We start from the raw sequence: 17,500 nt of genomic DNA, 5'->3' as shown, positions 1-17,500 counted from the left end.
GAAACACTCATGTTGATTCATTTTTCTCAGTCAGAAAACAAACTGTTCATCCTTTTTTCTCCGACCTTCTCGTTTAAAAAACAAGACTTGATGTTTCTGGGATTAAAAACCCGACACGGGTCCAGACTGGAACCTCCTGAATGTTTCAGTTCATGAATCTGCACTGAGAGTTTAATGAACAGAAAGTCGTTCAGCATGTTCGTGCACGAGGCCCGCTGACTTTTTAAAACGGAACAAAATCAAAGAGGAACACTGTGACCTGTGAGGAATACAACAATGACAGTCATGATAAAGTTCAACTTTAAACAGAGTGTCTTTGAAGAGAGAGAGAGAGAGGGAGAGAGAGAGAGAGAGAGAGCGAGCGAGCTGATGATGATGCACAGCATGTCCTTGCTCAGGGTGAAGAAGCTCACTTTTCATTCCCACAGTGATTCATGGACTCTTACCCCCGTATGAGGTTTTGTTCTGGACCTACAGTAAATCACGTTTGTGTTTGGCCTTCGGTGGAGTCGCTCTCACTTCTTCTAAAGCTGCGTGACGTTCAGAAAGGCTCGACTTCACTCTGCTCACATCCGGGTCTGATCAGGACTCTTATCAGAGGAGCGAGTCCAGCTCCTAGTTCAGCTTCTAAATCCATTTATTTACTGTCTGCACGCCACCTCTGCTGCAGGTTCTGGACTCTACGTCACAGGTTCAACTAACCAGCTGTGGCCAGGTGCATTGTGGGAAACCAGGAGACAGACTTACCCTGGGGCTGCTGAGAGGACTGGTGGACAGGTTGGAGGACGCTCCGCTGATCGACCGCGACCTGCACAAACAGAAAAGAGAGATCAATACAAACTGAGCACACGCTCTCACACACTGTACGAACACACAGCACAGGTACACACAGCACAGGTACACACACACACAGTCCCAACACCTCGTCGTGGAGCTGCTGCTCTGAGAGGAAACTCCTTCTCACCGTCTCTGTTCTCTGCACTTTTATAAAAACTCTCCTTCAGCTCAACAGCCGTCTGGTTTCGAGAGTCTTTCCCTGCTTCTCTCGTGTCGATGACACAGAGGCTCCTGAAACAGTCACTCAACACTGAGCAGCTGAGTATCTTTTTTAAAAACTGAAAATAGTCGTCCGGTATCATAACAACAGTTTATTTATCCACATGCTTCACCTTTTTGGAATGGCGATTAAAGACTTCCGCCACCTGCTGGCAGGAAGAGTAATTGCTTCTAACGCATGTGTACATCGTACGTGGTGGTTGGTCGCAGACTGTTGTCTTTGGCTGCTCAGCTAAGGTTTCATTATTTGTTCCTGCAGGAAAGGAGCCACAGGTCGGATGTGAACCTGGGCCGCCACAGCTCCACACACACGGGGCACGCACGCCAACCACCAGGCCGCCGCCGCCGCCGCCCTTTGGTATTATTTTTGACTTGTTAACTTAAGTCATACATTCAAAGTCGCCGTGGTGTCATAGCAGAGAGAATCACTCCCATGATTCCCCACCAATCTCAATGTCACCTTTTGTTATTGTATAGATTGACGGCCCCCTGGTGGAGAAATCTACAAACTGCACCTTTAACTTTTTAACGGGCTAATAAGTCGCCTGATTACTTCCTGCTCCTTCACCCTCCGAGTTGTTTTCATGTCCCTGACAGCAGGTTAGCCACACTGACAGCAGGTTAGCCACACTGATAGCAGGTTAGCCACACTGATAGCAGGTTAGCTACACTGACAGCAGGTTAGCCACACTGACAGCAAATTAGCCACACTGACAGCAGGTTAGCCACACTGATAGCAGGTTAGCCACACTGATAGCAGGTTAGCCACACTGACAGCAGGTTAGCCACACTGACAGCAGGTTAGCCACACTGACAGCAGGTTAGCCACACTGATAGCAGGTTAGCCACACTAACGGCAGGTTAGCCACACTGATAGCAGTTTAGCCACACTGATAGCAGGTTAGCCACACTGACAGCAGGTTAGCCACACTGACAGCAAGTTAGCCACACTAGCAGCAAGTTAGCTACACTAACAGCAGGTTAGCCACACTGATAGCAGGTTAGCCACACTGACAGCAGGTTAGCTACACTGATAGCAGGTTAGCCACACTGACAGCAGGTTAGCTACACTGACAGCAGGTTAGCCACACTGACAGCAAGTTAGCCACACTAGCAGCAAGTTAGCTACACTAACAGCAGGTTAGCCACACTAGCAGCAGGTTAGCCACACTGACAGCAGGTTAGCCACACTGACAGCAGGTTAGCCACACTGACAGCAGGTTAGCCACACTAGCAGCAGGTTAGCAGTGTGAACATTGCCGGCTGTTAGCGCTCAGCTTAAGTGTGGAAACACTCTTGTTGGACTCCGTCACACACCGTGTTTCTTGTTTGCATTAACAGCATCCTGCGTAACAGTCCTTATTTTAAAAAAGGTTCACACATGTCAGCATTATCCTAAGCACGCACACACACACACACACACACACACACACACACACGTACATAGATACACACATACAGCAACACTCATTGGCACCGTTTCTCTTCACTTTATGAGCTTTTCCATTTTTCGTTTACGTGTCATTAACTTCTCATTTCTCCCTCCTTCTTCTTCTCTCTTTTGCCCAATTGGCATCTCCATCCTCTTGACCCCACCTCACCCTCTCTCACACACACACACACACACACTCACACACAGTTTTTGCCTGAAGCCAGTACAGGCCCACTGATGTCTTTTAAAGATGTTGGGATTTAATTGCCCAGAGACAATTTGGCTTTGTTGGAAGGGAGAAATGAAAACAGTAAATCATAATTAAACATCCTTGAACCAACACGAGCAAACACACAATTACACACTCACGAGAGCGATGACATCACTGGCGTTCAATTACATTTAGCAGCTGTGTTGTTGTCATTTAAAGTGCCGTTATGCAATTTTAATGTTGAACCCATTAAAGTGCTCACATGTAATTGCAGCGATTTAGTTCCTGCTTTTATTATTTTCATTATAATGATTATTGATTGTTCTGTGAAGCATTATGAGGCGGCCTGTAAAAAGTGTCATTTGTGTTTCACTCTAAATGATTGTAAAAAAAAAGACAAGTGGGAATAATCAGTCCGCTACTGTTCATGTGTAAATCACATTATAATGCAGCGTTAAAGGCCTGGGCCTGCTGATGATGGTTTGTCTTTCTTCTTCCTTTTATTAATTTCCAAAAGTTTAGAAGCAATTATTCATCTAATGTGTAAAATGATAAAAGATTTTAAAAGGTCACAGATTCTGTAAACTCCTCTAACATGTGTCTCTAGTCTGTCTACAAACCCCCCAATGATGAGAAAAGTTCATCCTCTCCGTCTTCTGCCTGCTCCACTTTTCAGAACATGTTTGGAGATGTTCCCTTCATGACATCACAAAGGGCAGTAGCCCCTCCCCCAGGTGGGTGACCCTCCCACAGCTAGGTGTTTGTTCTGCCCTCTGAGTCTGCCTTCTCACCGTAAACAATAGGACATGGAGCCAGAAAGCAGCGAGTACACCCGAGCCCTTCCAGAGAGGGGGCGTGGTCAGACACAGCTCATTTACATATTTAAAGCTACAGACACAGAAACAGCCTGTTCTGAGCAGGGCTGAAATAGAGGGGTTTATAGACATGATCAAATACAGGATCAGAGTGGATTTACAACAACACACTTCACACACATGATGAAGAGGAGCGAGGACACTGATTTAAGAGGAGGAGATCATGTGACCTTTAAAATATTGAATAGAACTTTACTTTGAATAATAATCAGCTCATTGTTTAACATTAAAACCATCAAAGCCCAGGAGTCTGTTTGTGACGCGCTCAGATTGTTTCTGATCAGCCGGGTCGCTCTCTCTCTCTCTTTCTGCTTATCGTAGATTCTGTGTCTGCTGTGTTAACTGACGTTGCTGAGGAAATGTCTGAGCACGTAGCGATGCTCCATTAGCGACTTGGAGGAGCCTCTCCACGGTGTCACGCAGAGCGGCGCTTCTATTAGCACGCAGCTCATTAACTGTGACACTGTGTGCACTGTACACTGTCTCACGCTCAGGAAACGGGCGCCGGCTCGTCTTTGAAATCTGAAAATTAATTTGCAGTTCATCGCCGGTGATGTGTGTGAGAGAGGGAGCAACAACCTTCATTTTATGGATCTCCGCAGTTAGATGATGAGAGAGATAAAGGAGCATTCAGAGGGAGGGGGAAGCCTCCTTCTCCTCTCCTGCTTTTGCTCCATCTGCATTCCTGGTCATTAATCTTTGCTAATCTCCTCCCAGGCTGAGAACACATCGACAAACTGTTTTTCACCGACGCAAGGTCAGACACACGGGGAGGCCTGAGGCGGCACGAGCGAGGATGAAAATGAACCCTTAACGGACAAACAGCGACCCACACACAAGCACAAACACTCGCTGACAATGAGGAGGGAAGACGAGCGGAGGGAGAGGAGGGGGGAGGCGGAAACAGAAAAGTTGACCTAAAAACTCTCTCTGCCCTCGAGGGCCGAGCGGAGGGTGTGCTATTTTTCAGATTCACGAATCTTCGCCCCGACATCGCTCTCTTCAAAGCCTCCAGACTCCATCGACACAAAAAGACATTTCACCAGGCAGAACATGAAAGTTTCTCCTCCGCACCAGAAATGTATAAACAGTTAATGGGAAGAGAACTAGTTAGTGGATGTGTTACATTTAAAGTTTCACAGGACGAGAACTCAAAGTTGTAATAATGAATGTCGGGGAACGAGACCGAGGGATGACACAACACATGGATATGACACAGCACACAAACAGAGGAGATACGACGATCGGAGCCGACCAGTACCTTTCTTCCTTGCTGCAGTTAGCGTTTGTGATATCCAAGCTTTTACTGAAAACAGATTTGCTAAAAGGGGGCAGACAGAAAAAAAAAAACCGAGAGACAGACAGAGAGGCAGTCACATAAGGGGAATCCTAAAGAACAGCATGCAATGTTTGAAAAACCATAAACAAACAGAAGCTAGCATGCTAACATGAACAGAGAGAACTCGTGCACAGGTGGAGGAGGAACACGCTCATGGATCATGCTGAGTCAGCACGCTGTGGGAACCTGATCCACACACATTCAGCTTCCTCTGCCGTTAGAGAGGAGAGAGAGAACGACTGCAGAGAGAAGCATGAACTCAAGAAGGCTCTGTGAGTGTCTCCATGGATCTTTAACACGTATGATCTTCTTCTCATCCTTGAAGGTAAAGTGAAGGACGGCTTGTCGTGTTTCTTCCTGTTCGACGTTCACAGCAGTGAAAAGCGTTTCTGACAGAGGTCAGTTTGAACGGCTCGAGACGGCTCGGGTAAACAAAGTGTTTGCGTGTTGACAGAGACAACAATCAGCTGTTTGTGCAGCTCAAAACAGGCCGAGTGGAGACTTTAAAGAAAACCAGAGGAGAGATCAGAGTGCAGAGAATGAAAGCATGCAGCTTGTTTCTTTGTTTCAACGTGCTTTGATTTGAGCGAGGCAGGCTCGTCTTTACAAACATCAGGACTGTGACGCTGAGCTGAGAGAAACTAATCTTGAGAGTAGGGACGATGCACTCCAGCCACACGATGATGTATGATTGGGAGGAATGGCGAACACTTGGCGCCTGGAGGATGGAGATCGTTTCATGTGTTTGATGTTTGTCACTCATTCTGTATCTCTTCTAAACCATCGTGCAGCATATTGCCGTCCTCTGTTTGAAAGGTCGTCTCTAATGAGGAGACTGCTCGGCGTCCGTCTGAGATCAAGGACCCGGGTTTCCTTCTGGCTTGAAGACGGGAGTGTTGTCACTAACGACGTGAGGATCTTTTCTGTCCATGCTGTTCCTAACAATCAGCAGCAGCTCGATGCACCGCCGTGCAGAAACACTCCGGCCTCACAGCTTCTTCGTCCTCTCTGACTGCATGCTCCATGCACGCTTCACACACACACACCCAGTCTCACACACACGCACACACACACACACACAGTCCTCTCCATGCACTTTTTATCAGTTATTTTGATCGTCGGCCAGAGGCTAAGAGCGCTCGGTTAGCCCGTGGCCGAGCGGCAGAGCAGGAAGTCGGGTGTTGTGTGATGTACATTGAACATGTTCAGCCGACAGAGAGAGAGAGGAGGAAGTGATGTATTTAAGCTCAGCTGTGCGAGGAGAGGAGGATTTACAGCCGAGGACAGCGCTCAGCCAGGTGAAGAATTGAAGTGAGGGCAAACATCAATCCTCCCCTCCCTCCTCTGAGATCAAATACATGTTAGACCAACACTGACAGCAGACGTCATCAGAAACACTTTGAAAACCTGCGTGTGTGTTCATGCTGGCGAACACGCGTGCAGGTGTGTATTTCTCACCTCTGGCCGTGCGTCGCCATGTCGATGGCTCGCCGTACGGGTACAGGAGAGCCTCCCTCTGTGACGCTCAGCACCTCCATGGACTTCCTCTCCGGTCTTCTCTTACCGTGACGGCTCAGCATGGGCGAGTCCACGCGCTTCCTGGGAGGGTCTGCTGAACAGAAAAACTCGGGTTGCTTCTTGTCTGTTGGGTTCAGCTTTAAATCGTGTTGTTAAATTCATCTCCTGCAGCGTGTAGCTGTGAGAGCTGGACCTGCATACCGATCTCGCTGCGTGGCGGCAGGTTCTGGTCCTCGTGGCTCGGATACCTCTCTTTACGATCCAGCAGCAGGAAGTAGATCATCTTCTCCTGGTTGTCTCTGCAGAGAGAGAGAGGACGATGGGACGGTTCATCACGAGCTGAGCGCACATCACTGTGTTTAAGAGCGGTGCAGGTGAGATGCTCCCCCCCCCCTCCCCCCCCCTCACTCACTCCTCAGACAGCAGGTCTTTGGTCAGTTTGTCCTTGTCTCTGAAGCAGCCCAGAGAGTGCATGCTCTCCAGGACGTCGGGGTCGATCTCCTCGGCTGCAGCCAGCATCCTGATGGCCACCTTCCTGGGGACGGGCTGCTCCGGCTCCGGCTCGTTCTTTCCCGCTCTGCAACCAAACACACGAAGCTAACCGACGAGCTAACACCTGGAGGTTCATCAGCACCGAGACGGAGATCTCTTCACAGAGTCATTTCTATCATCAGCTCACAGCACTCTTCTGTTTCACTGTCAGAGGTTCAACACCTTCAAATACTTACAGGTACCACGTGTGCTTCTGGATCTGCTCCAGCTGTAACAGAAAGACAGAAACCATCATGACTCTCATCCTTCAGCCACAGAATTCAAGGGTGAAGTCTGACGCTGTGCTTCCTCACTGACCAATCAAATAAAGAAGGGCGGGACTTCTGATATAAGTCTAGTGAACAGTGGAGGAGAAGCTAAGAGGGAGCTGCAGCGAGCATCAGGACAGGATTCCTTCACATGCTGTCATGTTTCTTTAAAAACAACCAAACATGTAGCGTCCGATGTTTTAAAGTGATAACTGCTCTCATGTCGGGTTTAGTTAAAATGACAAATGAGCAGTGATGTCATCCAATGTGAAGGTGGTGATTGGCTGCTTTCAGCGTGACTCTCTTTATGATGAAGAAATAACGATGAGTCACTCGTGCAGCTTTTATTATTATCTTCTAAGCGTAGCCTCTGTCCTTTCTCTTCCCTGCGTTTCTATTCTGAGACTGAACTAATCGTTGGTGAGAGATGAAAAGACGTTATGCAGAGTGAAGAAGCTGCAGGGGCCAGTCACGGTGCAGCTCTGCTAAATTTAGCGCGAGCGGTCCCCGAGGCGGCAGACGAGTCGACTCACGCAGGATCTCAGCTGCATCGCTCAGCAACGACTCACCGTGAACCTCTTGGCGGCGTCCACCTCGATCATCCCGCGGAGAAGGTTCTGACAGTCCGGAGGGATGAAGTGAGGCATGTGGAAAACTCCCAGCTTCACCTTCTCCAGAAGGTTCCTCAGGTTGTCGTCGTCGAAAGGCAGGGCGCCCTGAGAGAGGGAAGCCTCTGTGTTAGCGTCTGACGTCTAACTTCATGTTTACAGACATTTTAAGATATTCACAGAAAAACAAACAAACTCCCTCCGTACTCTTCATCTTCATCATCTAAACGCCGTCAGCTCCACACTGAGCTGAGCTGCTGCTAACAACACAGAGTGTAAAGATATGATGGTCTTCCTCACACGCACGCTGACACCCTGCTGTCGCTCACTCACAGATCGACCGGTCTGAGCGCGCTCAGTGACGTGGTGACAGGTCATGTGCTCCATCTTAATAAAGAGGAGGAGTGGCTGCTCTCTGTCACAGTATGAAGTGTTTCTCTGTGACTGATCAGTGTGAAGGACTCTGCACACTGAGACCTTTATGTTTTGGATCCAAAGAAAAAAAAAACACCCTGCAAATCGAGTCCGATGTGTTATTATTCTATTAACTCTGAAACTTCACAGAACGAGACAAAACGCCTCGAACGCCACGCAGAGCGAGCGACTCATCGTCTACGGAGCTCCTCAGTGTCTAAGCTCAGCCACATGATGGATCATAGAACCAATCAGGGTCCTGAACCTCTACGAGTCTGACACACCGGCGTGAGATAGAGGCGGTGATGAGTAAAGGGGCGGAGCTTTGTTGAAGTGTTTTCTTGGCGCACAGTGTGTTTGATTCAGTGTCAGCTGACGTCGGTCGGTGAGGGAGAGCATGGCGGACGGCTCGCTGCGACCTTCAGCTTTAGTGCTGCTGCTGTTTTTTTATATTTTGTGTTGATTCATTTCAGTGACCTTGGACATTCTGCTGCTTCACAAATAAAGAGTTCAATCAGCAGAAAGATTTGCCTCAGGAAAGAATCAACGGCTCCCTCCTCGAACCGACGCTTTCCTTCCTCAGCGCTTTTTTAATTAAAAAGACGGACAAATCCAGTCTCAGGGGAAAAGTGTCAACACAACACTTTAAACTTCCCTGAATAACAAACACAATGTGGTCACGCTGTTCAGCCTCCTCGCTCAGTTAAAGGAAGTTTAACTTTTGGAATGTCACTTCTCCCTCGACCAATCAGAATCGAGGATGGACGACACGTCGAACATCTGGCTTCATCAACCACGACGACGGCGGAGGAGACGCTCGTCTGCCTTGTCTTCTGGAGGGAACGGCTTCCAGACGTCCAGATGTCGAGCTCCTTCACGCCGTCTTCATTTTGTCTGAGTTGTATTTTTTTTGACTTAAAGCGAATATGAAACACGCAGAACGCTAACAGACGCAATGAGCACGCTCTGAAACGGAGGTTGTGGGCGTCGCCGAAGCAGAAAAAGCTGTCTGAGGACCTGATGGAGACTTAAAAGTTTATAACTGACCGCGAGAGAGATGGCTGCAAAACGTTAGCCTGCGTGGCTAACTTAGCCGTGTTCAGAAATATTGGCATGAAGGATGTGAACAAACAGGAAGTGGACAACAGGCGGCCTGAAAGCGCTTTGAAAGAAGAACGTGTGCGACGTGTGTGAGGTCTTTATGGGCATCGTCACTCACCACTAAAAGTGCAAACAGGATGACTCCACAGCTCCATGCGTCTGCTTTCCTGCCGTCGTACTTCTCCCCCTGGAACAGGAACCAAACATCATAAACTCCAGGAAACATTCACACACACTCGCACGGCTGCAAATCACGCCGACTGCTCGGAGCGCTGGCACCAAACGTAATGGAAAAATCCTCCCGTGTTACACTCCCGCAGTGTGGCATCAGCAATCTGCAGACTGCAGTGCTGGAGTTATTTCAGGATGAAGACGAGGAATATTCTTCTTCTCCTCCTAAACCTAATCTACTGCATGACAGCTGCTCCACAGAGCGGGGGACGTTTAAGGTGCATACAGATACATCCTACTAACATGCATAATTAAAGCTGTAATATGTATAATAATAATTATATCATATGTAGCATGTTGGTTTTGAACTTCTGCACCTCTCAGGAAATGAAGGAAACAATAAAAATCCATGGATGCATGTCTGCTCAGGGCTTCTGTCATTTCACCAGTCTGATGATGATTTGGTGCAGTGTGAATAAAGACGTGTCGAGGAAACGTGGACAGATGAAAGACTCCTTAACAAACAGCTGGTCTGCTAAGTGGAGTGTCCGTCGGCCCCGTGGACGAGCGAGGGCTGGAAGGCTGGATGTGAGAGAGTGCGGGGAGGATGGCGGAGTGATGATAAGAGCCATTCAGAGCTGCTTTTACTGTATGAAAGGCAGAGAGAGAGAGAGAGAGAGAGAGAGAGAGAGAGAGAGAGAGAGCACTTACCCTGATAACCTCCGGGCAGGCGTAGTGAGGAGATCTGCAAGAGAGGCAAAGAGGCCGTTACACACACACACACACACACACAGCCGAGAGGTGCGTGACCAGGTGAATGTGGGGACAACTTTCTCTCACAAAGCCATCGAACCACTTTACCCCCCCCCACCAAGAAAAACATGAAAACACCAAACTTCTCCAGCCTGACGTGGATTATTCTCCTGTTAGCTAAGTGAGCGTTACATAACGGTAAAAAGGCCTCAATCCAAAGTCCTGTTCTGATGGCTCATCCTGTTGAATAACATACGAGCAGCACGCTTTGTCACGTCTTCATCAGACGGACAAGGACTAAACACAAACGTCACTTCCTGCAGCTGTTAGTCGTTCTAATGTCGAACTTTGCAGACGGCTGACTGAACCTTTAAACATGTCACACACGCACAGCTAAAAGAGGCTCCACAAGGTTCAGTGTTGGGTCCTGTGGAAATCTGTATAAGAAGCTCTGTGAATGCAGCTAATGAACGTGCGTCTTGTCTCCATGGCAACGGCTGCTGTACGACTGACTTTTTACTGCATGTATTAAATTATAAATATAGAACGATGTCGGTACAGGACAGGGCTGGTCGAAAGGAGCGTCGTTAACTTTCTTTAAAGTTGAAATATTTTCAACTAGAAGAGCTCGGAGCGGCTGAACACAGAAGGCGGAGCGCTCTGGGTGCTGTGCCTTTTCTCCAGGCGGCCGTCTGTCGCTGCAAACGCTCATCCTCCTCATCGGGAACAATCGGATGAAGAAGCTCACACTCAGAAAACAAACAGGTGGACACAGAGCCCCGAGGCTCGTCACCACGTGAGGAGAAAAAAACAAACAGTAACAGAGACGATGCACCTCTCATATTAAATGAGAAGGCTGATTGGCCCGAGCTAACAGCAGATCAGGATGAAGGCATCACTTTCTGTTTCATCTGGACTAATAGTCACATTTGACTCTATTGGCTTAAAGGTCACATGATCTCCTCCTCCTCTTCAGTGTAAATCAGTGTCCTCGCTCCTCTTCATCATGTGTGTGAAGTGTGTTGTTGTAAATCCACTCTGATCCTGTATCTGATCATGTCTATAAACCCCTCTATTTCAGCCCTGCTCAGAACAGGCTGTTTCTGTGTGTGTAGCTTTAAATATGTAAATGAGCTGTGTCTGACCACGCCCCCTCTCTGGAAGGGCTCGGGTGTACTCGCTGCTTTCTGGCTCCATGTCCTATTGCTTACGGTGAGAAGGCAGACTCAGAGGGCAGAACAAACACCTAGCTGTGGGAGTGTCACCCACCTGGGGGAGGGGCTACTGCCCTTTGTGATGTCATGAAGGGAACATCTCCAAACAGCCTGTTTGAGCACACATGTCAGAGGAACATGGAGGAGATGTGACCTTTAAACCTTAAACTTGTTTATTTTTTATGATTTTGGTGACAGTAATAGGAGCTCCAGTCTTTAGGTGAACTAACACGCGTGATTCCTGTCAGGAGTTTTCTTCTGAGAGCGGGACGCTCGGCGTGCTCAGCCTCTCTCTACTCTGAATAATCCACAAACAACGCAGTCGTCTGCGAGAATTAATCACAACAAACGGAGCACAGAGAACGACTCTGGCCCACACACACACACACACACACACACACAGAGAGAGAGAGAGAGCAGAGTAAATACACACTCCATCACTGGCTGCATCATGCTTAACTATGCTAATGTATGTAAAAGCGGTGGATGTCAAACACAGTGGTGTCAGCGTACACTAACTGCCTCCCCATTAAAGCAGAGCAAACGATCCTCCGTCCTGCTGCAGGCGTCGTGTGGCAGCTCGTCTGACATTTCATTAACGTCAGAAGAAGAAGTGGAGGAGTTCTGCACGAGCCGTCAGAGCTCCAGCGTGCGTCACTGAGGTGTGAGAGAGTAAACTGACAGATGGACAACTATGAAATCAGTGCATGTCTGGAGACGCTCCGTTACTGCTCGCCACGTTTCAGGCTGAAAAGGTCAAAGTGGTCCAAACATGAGCTGGATCAGGACTCAACACGTTCTGGGATCGCTCCAGTAGACCGCTAGAAGCAGGATCGGACACAACGGTGGCGTCTAAATGTTTTGGAGCAGATGCATCGGATGTTCGGTGTAAACGTATATGACTGTGCTCTCTCTCTCTCTCGCTCGCTCGCCCTCTCTCTCTCTCTGAGCCGGAGGAGTTTCAGCTGCTCCACTTGAGCGACTCGGTGAAACACTTGTTGGCCCGAGGTTAACTCTGCTGAGTGGGACACGCTGAACCTGCAGTCTGAACAGAATCTGACACAACACACACACACATATAAAACATGGACGTCGTCTCAGTGACGTCACCAGGAGTCATGATGCCACACGATGGCGGTTGCCATATTGGAAGCTTTTGATAACCCTAACCCTCTCTAATCTTAGAGTGCAGTCTGACACTGGAAGACTTTATATGATCACTGATATATTTTTGATTGATGGATAAATAAAGAACATTCAGGTAAAAAGAGGGCCGAGACGTTTCACAGGATTATACGTCACAGACGTGCTCAGTGCTCCTCGTGTGGTGAAGTCAGTTCTGTGTCTTGTTGGGTGTCAGAGCCTCGGACTCCTGACATGTGTGTGTTTGAAATCACTCACCCACAGCTGGTCTCCAGCAGACTGTCCCCGACCTGCAGAGACGCCATGCCAAAGTCCGCTATCCTGATGTTGTTCTTCTCGTCTAACAACAAGTTCTCAGGCTTCAAATCTCTGTGGCTGAAAGACAACACAGGAAGTTATCTTCACAGACCCGACCCGACCCGACCCGACCCCCCCCCCCCTCTCCTGAGCATGACAGGAAACGAACCATATGGAGTGGCTGTGGCAGAAGTCCAGCGCTGAGATGATCTGTCTGAAGAACTTTCTGGCCTCTTTAGGTGTTAGCCGTCCTTTCTTCACCAGGTAGTCGAACAGCTCCCCTCCGGACACGTGCTCCAGCACCAGGTACCTGCACACGACCACAAACAGCTCACACCTGCACGGACACACGACCTGCGCTGGCGTCTGCTTTCTGTCCACGCAGCACGTAAACATCCTTAAACCCTCGTCTGAATCTTCCCCCGACATCGACGAGGCCTTAATGAAATAATGGAGTCGTAAACTTGGGCGTGTTTGTTGAAGTAACCCATCTCTCCGTGTGTGTGTGTCTATAATCTTTGGTTGATCCTCGCCGCTCCTCCAGGAGGCCGCCTCCCCCTCAGCCTGATTTATTAGCAGATTAAGAGAGGCGTTGGAGCGTTCACTTGTCAGAGCGATTTAAATTAGAAACGTGTTGGCTGGTGATTTGTGAGCGGGACATTTCCAGCAGCTAACTGTTTGCTTCCACGATGACCGACGCTCCCCGTCCTCGCAACATTAAGAAAACAAATTCCAGCTCCATTCGTCAGCGGCGCCTTTATCAATTATTGAACAGCGCATTAAGCCGTGGCAGCGGAGCGAGGCGGCCACATGCAGCAGATGAATGTGTACAAGCAAACAGGGATATACATTAAAGCTGCACGCTCAGAGGAGGGGACCCATAAAACAGGACGGGCTGCGAGCGCCGCACGGACAGGACGAGCGCCAACATGTCTTCCACAGCCGTGAAGTCAGAGGAACAAACAGCTGAGCTGCTGCTTTTCCCCCGGAGCGTCCGAACCTTTGAAACACGCTGCAGGGATCACATGACCACGACCTTAAAGTTGCCTCTTTCTTATTGGTTCTGCAGGAACTGTTTGATTTGACAGAAGCTGATTTAGAGGAAGCAGATGATCAAACACTGAAGACAAACGGCGCTCTGGTGTCCGAGTGGTTACTGAGCACGCTCCGTGTGAGGAGGCTGGGGCTCCTTTCACACGTCACCCCCCCCCCCCACTGACATCTCTTCAATAAAAAGTATTCAATAAAAAACAAAGAAAAAATAACATAAAAAATACAAAACATAAACAATAAAACAATTATAATAATATATTAAATAATAAATAATATACATGATAAAACGTAGAAAACAGCTCTTCAATAAAAAGTTTGTCCGCCTTCAAAATAAAAGCACCACCTTGTTATACTGTTAACAAGAGGAAACGTTTCATAGACGCAGTGTGCAGCGGCTTCTTCTTCATACAGTTATTAAACAACGTTTACAAAGTATCGCACTCTTTCATATGTACTGAATATATCTGAGACAAACAGTTTGTGACACTGAGACAGGAAAGGAGGTGAAGAGGACTCACAGGTACTTCTTGTTTTCGTAGACGTCGTGCAGCTTTAAGACGTGGGGATGCTCGATGAGTTTGAGGATGGCGATCTCCCGCTCCACCTGCAGAGAAACACAAGACGGGGAAGATTAGCGGGCTCGGAGTTCAACACAGCGTCTGTGTTGAAGGTCTGCTGTGGATGTTCAGGCCGAGGCACGATGACACGACACCAGGCCTGTATGACAACAAAGCACAGCTTCCTGTCATAACGGCTCCTGCTGCCCGGGTCCAGCAGCAGGCTGCAGGTCGGTGTCAGGAAGTGGAAGCGTCTCATGAGGAGTAAGACGTCTGGACGTACACATGCTGCCTGTAGCCGTGTCACTGCTGACCTGCCTGCTGTGCTCGGGACTCACTGCCAGTTGGCACCTCGGCGGGCCGCGGGCTAAACTGAGTTCAGACCTGTGTGAGCACAAAGTGCTGCTGCATCAGTCACACACACAGTCAGACTGTGAGCTCCAGAGACACAGTCAGGAGACAGAGACAGGAGACACTTTCTGAAGCATGAACGTGGTCGGACACGCTTCACTGGACTCTTTGCATCAACACTGGTTCACTCTACAAACTGATGCTGACTTTGGCGTTTGGCGTGAAAGTTGAGCTGGTTGTTAAGTGGAGTGAGTGAAGACTTCCAAGGACAGCGAAGGAATCGAACCCTCCACCTTCAGGCTGAGAGACAACAACTGTGCCAAGTGAGCCGCAGCCGCCCCCCCAAAGAAATCCCCCAGAGAGCGGACATGTTTATTTCCTTTGGTTAAAGGTTTATTTTGGAACTTTCTATAAATCGAGACGGGACAGTGGACAGAGAGACAGTGGACAGAGAGACAGTGGACAGAGAGAGAGTGGACAGAGAGAAAGCGGACAGAGAGACAGTGGACAGAGAGACAGTGGACAGAGAGAAAGCGGACAGAGAGACAGTGGACAGAGAGAAAGTGGACAGAGAGACAGTGGACAGAGAGACAGCGGACAGAGAGAAAGTGGACAGAGAAAGTGGACAGAGAGACAGTGGACAGAGAGACAGTGGACAGAGAGAAAGTGGACAGAGAGACAGTGGACAGAGAGACAGTGGACAGAGAGAAAGTGGACAGAGAGACAGCGGACAGAGACAGTGGACAGAGAGACAGTGGACAGAGAGACAGCGGACAGAGAGACAGCGGACAGAGAGAAAGTGGACAGAGAGACAGCGGACAGAGAGACAGCGGACAGAGAGACAGTGGACAGAGAGACAGAGGACAGAGAGACAGCGGACAGAGAGAAAGTGGACAGAGAGACAGTGGACAGAGAGACAGTGGACAGAGACAGAGATTGGAGAGAGAGAGTTGGGAATGTGTGAGAGGTCGGATTCAAACCCAGACCCAGTGAGATCACAACGAACCACAAGGCCACCAGGTCCCCAAACGGGTTTATTCCTGCTTTAAAGTTGGACATTTTTAACATAGAGCTCTATGGGGAGGGACTCACTTCTGAAGACAGCCTCGTGTGGCCGTTTGAGGAACTGCAGTTAATCTGCTTTAATCTCTGACGGGTTGCAGCTTTTTCTTCAGAGCAAAGAAAATGAAAACAAGCAGCAGGAACCAATCAGAGCACGAGTCCATCTGACGAGTCAACCAATCAGAAGAGTCGTTGTCACAGAAGCAGCGTCTGGGACTCCGGAGGCTGGAAAAGCGGATGTTTCCGACAGAAGTCACATGATTGATTTGAGTTTGTGGGAAATGTCAGATCAGTTTGAGCGCGTGTGCTGAGGGAGTCAGGAGGAATCGTTAGCACAGGTAATCTCACTAATCCTCCGCTGATACACGTTATTGATTTCAGATTCTCGTCTCTGCTCAACTTTGAAGCTGATCAGGCTTCTGTCGGCCAATCACGCCGCTCCGGCTCTCGATGCCCTCGTGACGTTCCGCGTGCACCTTTCTTCATCAAACCGTCCTGACACGCCTCCGAGGGAGCCGGACGCTGGACGCCGGACACGAGACGGCAGAAGAAGAAATGTTATTCCCATCAAAGTAGCCCGTCTTCAAAAGGTGTGTCATGGCGAGCGATGGCGGCTGGCAGCAAATAAATAATAAAAGAAACGTCTTTCATCTTGGGCCCATCAGATTCCCAGAGCAGCCTGTCACCATCGCTCTCATCCTCAGACTCTCGTCCCCACGCCGCACAGCAGCCACACTCATCCTGACTGAAGGAGGATTCTGAAGAGCAGATTGGACTCCCGTGATTCCCCGTTCCAGACGACCGGATCCTGAGCTGAAGGTTCAAACAATCCTGAAGACGAACTCGTGTTTGAGCAGGTCGCTGGAGACGTCTCGCAGAGAGCATCGACATGATCCCGTAGAGAAGTCCTCCTCTTCCCTCGGAGGATCTTTGAGACGTGTGTTTGAGTCCAGCTCGGCGTTCGGGCTCTCGCCGCTCGTTGGGCCTCCAGGTGTTCGCAGCCAGCAGGTGAGCACGCTGACTCGTGTCTGCGATGGATGCAGGTGCAGCTCATCCAGACTAATTACCCTGGTTTTTAACCTCCTCACATCAGTCAGGCGCGGCGGCGCACACGCACACGGGTAGCGTGGCAGAGGCTAATTAAGCTCATGTACAAGGTAAACAGAGATTCAGCCCCCCCGACCTTCACGCCTGAGCGGGGACGCTGACATTTATTAGCTTCAATTATGACCCATATGGCTGTTTAATGTGGGATGATGAAGTGTGTGTGAGCGAGCGAGGACAGGCGGGGGTCGAGCCGACACGAGCGCTGACAAAGACGCTCGCTGCGGCGTGTAGAACATGACGGGCACACGGGTCTGATCCTCCCCGGCTCTGACCCGCTCTGATCCCGTCTGCATTCTTTCCCGCCGTGTTCGCCGTCATCAAAGAGCTCTTAAAACATCTGTTAACCACGACTTCAGGCGTCCGTGGTTGTCATGGTTACAGACATATGATTGGTATTTTACAAGAAGCCCGAGCCTGTTGTTACTATGACAACCACAG

The 17,500-nt window shown here is 49.2% G+C and overlaps 1 protein-coding gene across 9 annotated transcripts in view; it reads right to left on the bottom strand.

Annotated features, from left to right (window-relative positions):
- The window catches only part of LOC306821306 (serine/threonine-protein kinase BRSK2-like), a 125,825-nt gene that overhangs the window by 10,880 nt on the left and 97,445 nt on the right, over nt 1-17,500 (bottom strand). For 4 of the 9 annotated variants that reach the window (XM_079339647.1, XM_079339651.1, XM_079339649.1 and 1 more), the window contains 11 exons: nt 14,504-14,589; nt 13,102-13,242; nt 12,894-13,010; nt 10,237-10,270; nt 9,473-9,541; nt 7,801-7,947; nt 7,160-7,191; nt 6,844-7,008; nt 6,633-6,730; nt 6,372-6,525; nt 748-808 (listed from right to left, as the gene is read on the bottom strand). In XM_079339647.1, the coding sequence (XP_079195773.1) occupies nt 748-808; nt 6,372-6,525; nt 6,633-6,730; nt 6,844-7,008; nt 7,160-7,191; nt 7,801-7,947; nt 9,473-9,541; nt 10,237-10,270; nt 12,894-13,010; nt 13,102-13,242; nt 14,504-14,589 (1,104 nt within the window). Of the gene's footprint in view, nt 1-747; nt 809-4,835; nt 4,896-6,371; nt 6,526-6,632; nt 6,731-6,843; nt 7,009-7,159; nt 7,192-7,800; nt 7,948-9,472; nt 9,542-10,236; nt 10,271-12,893; nt 13,011-13,101; nt 13,243-14,503; nt 14,590-17,500 lie in introns of all 9 variants that reach the window. The other 5 variants (XM_079339648.1, XM_079339652.1, XM_079339650.1 and 2 more) reach the window with 2 other exon arrangements.

This window comes from Symphodus melops, assembly GCF_947650265.1.
Source record: "Symphodus melops genome assembly, chromosome: 3".
NCBI classification, from domain to species: domain Eukaryota; kingdom Metazoa; phylum Chordata; class Actinopteri; order Labriformes; family Labridae; genus Symphodus; species Symphodus melops.
The sequence above is the reverse complement of the archived record's forward strand: the minus strand, read 5'-3'. Positions and strand labels throughout refer to the sequence as shown.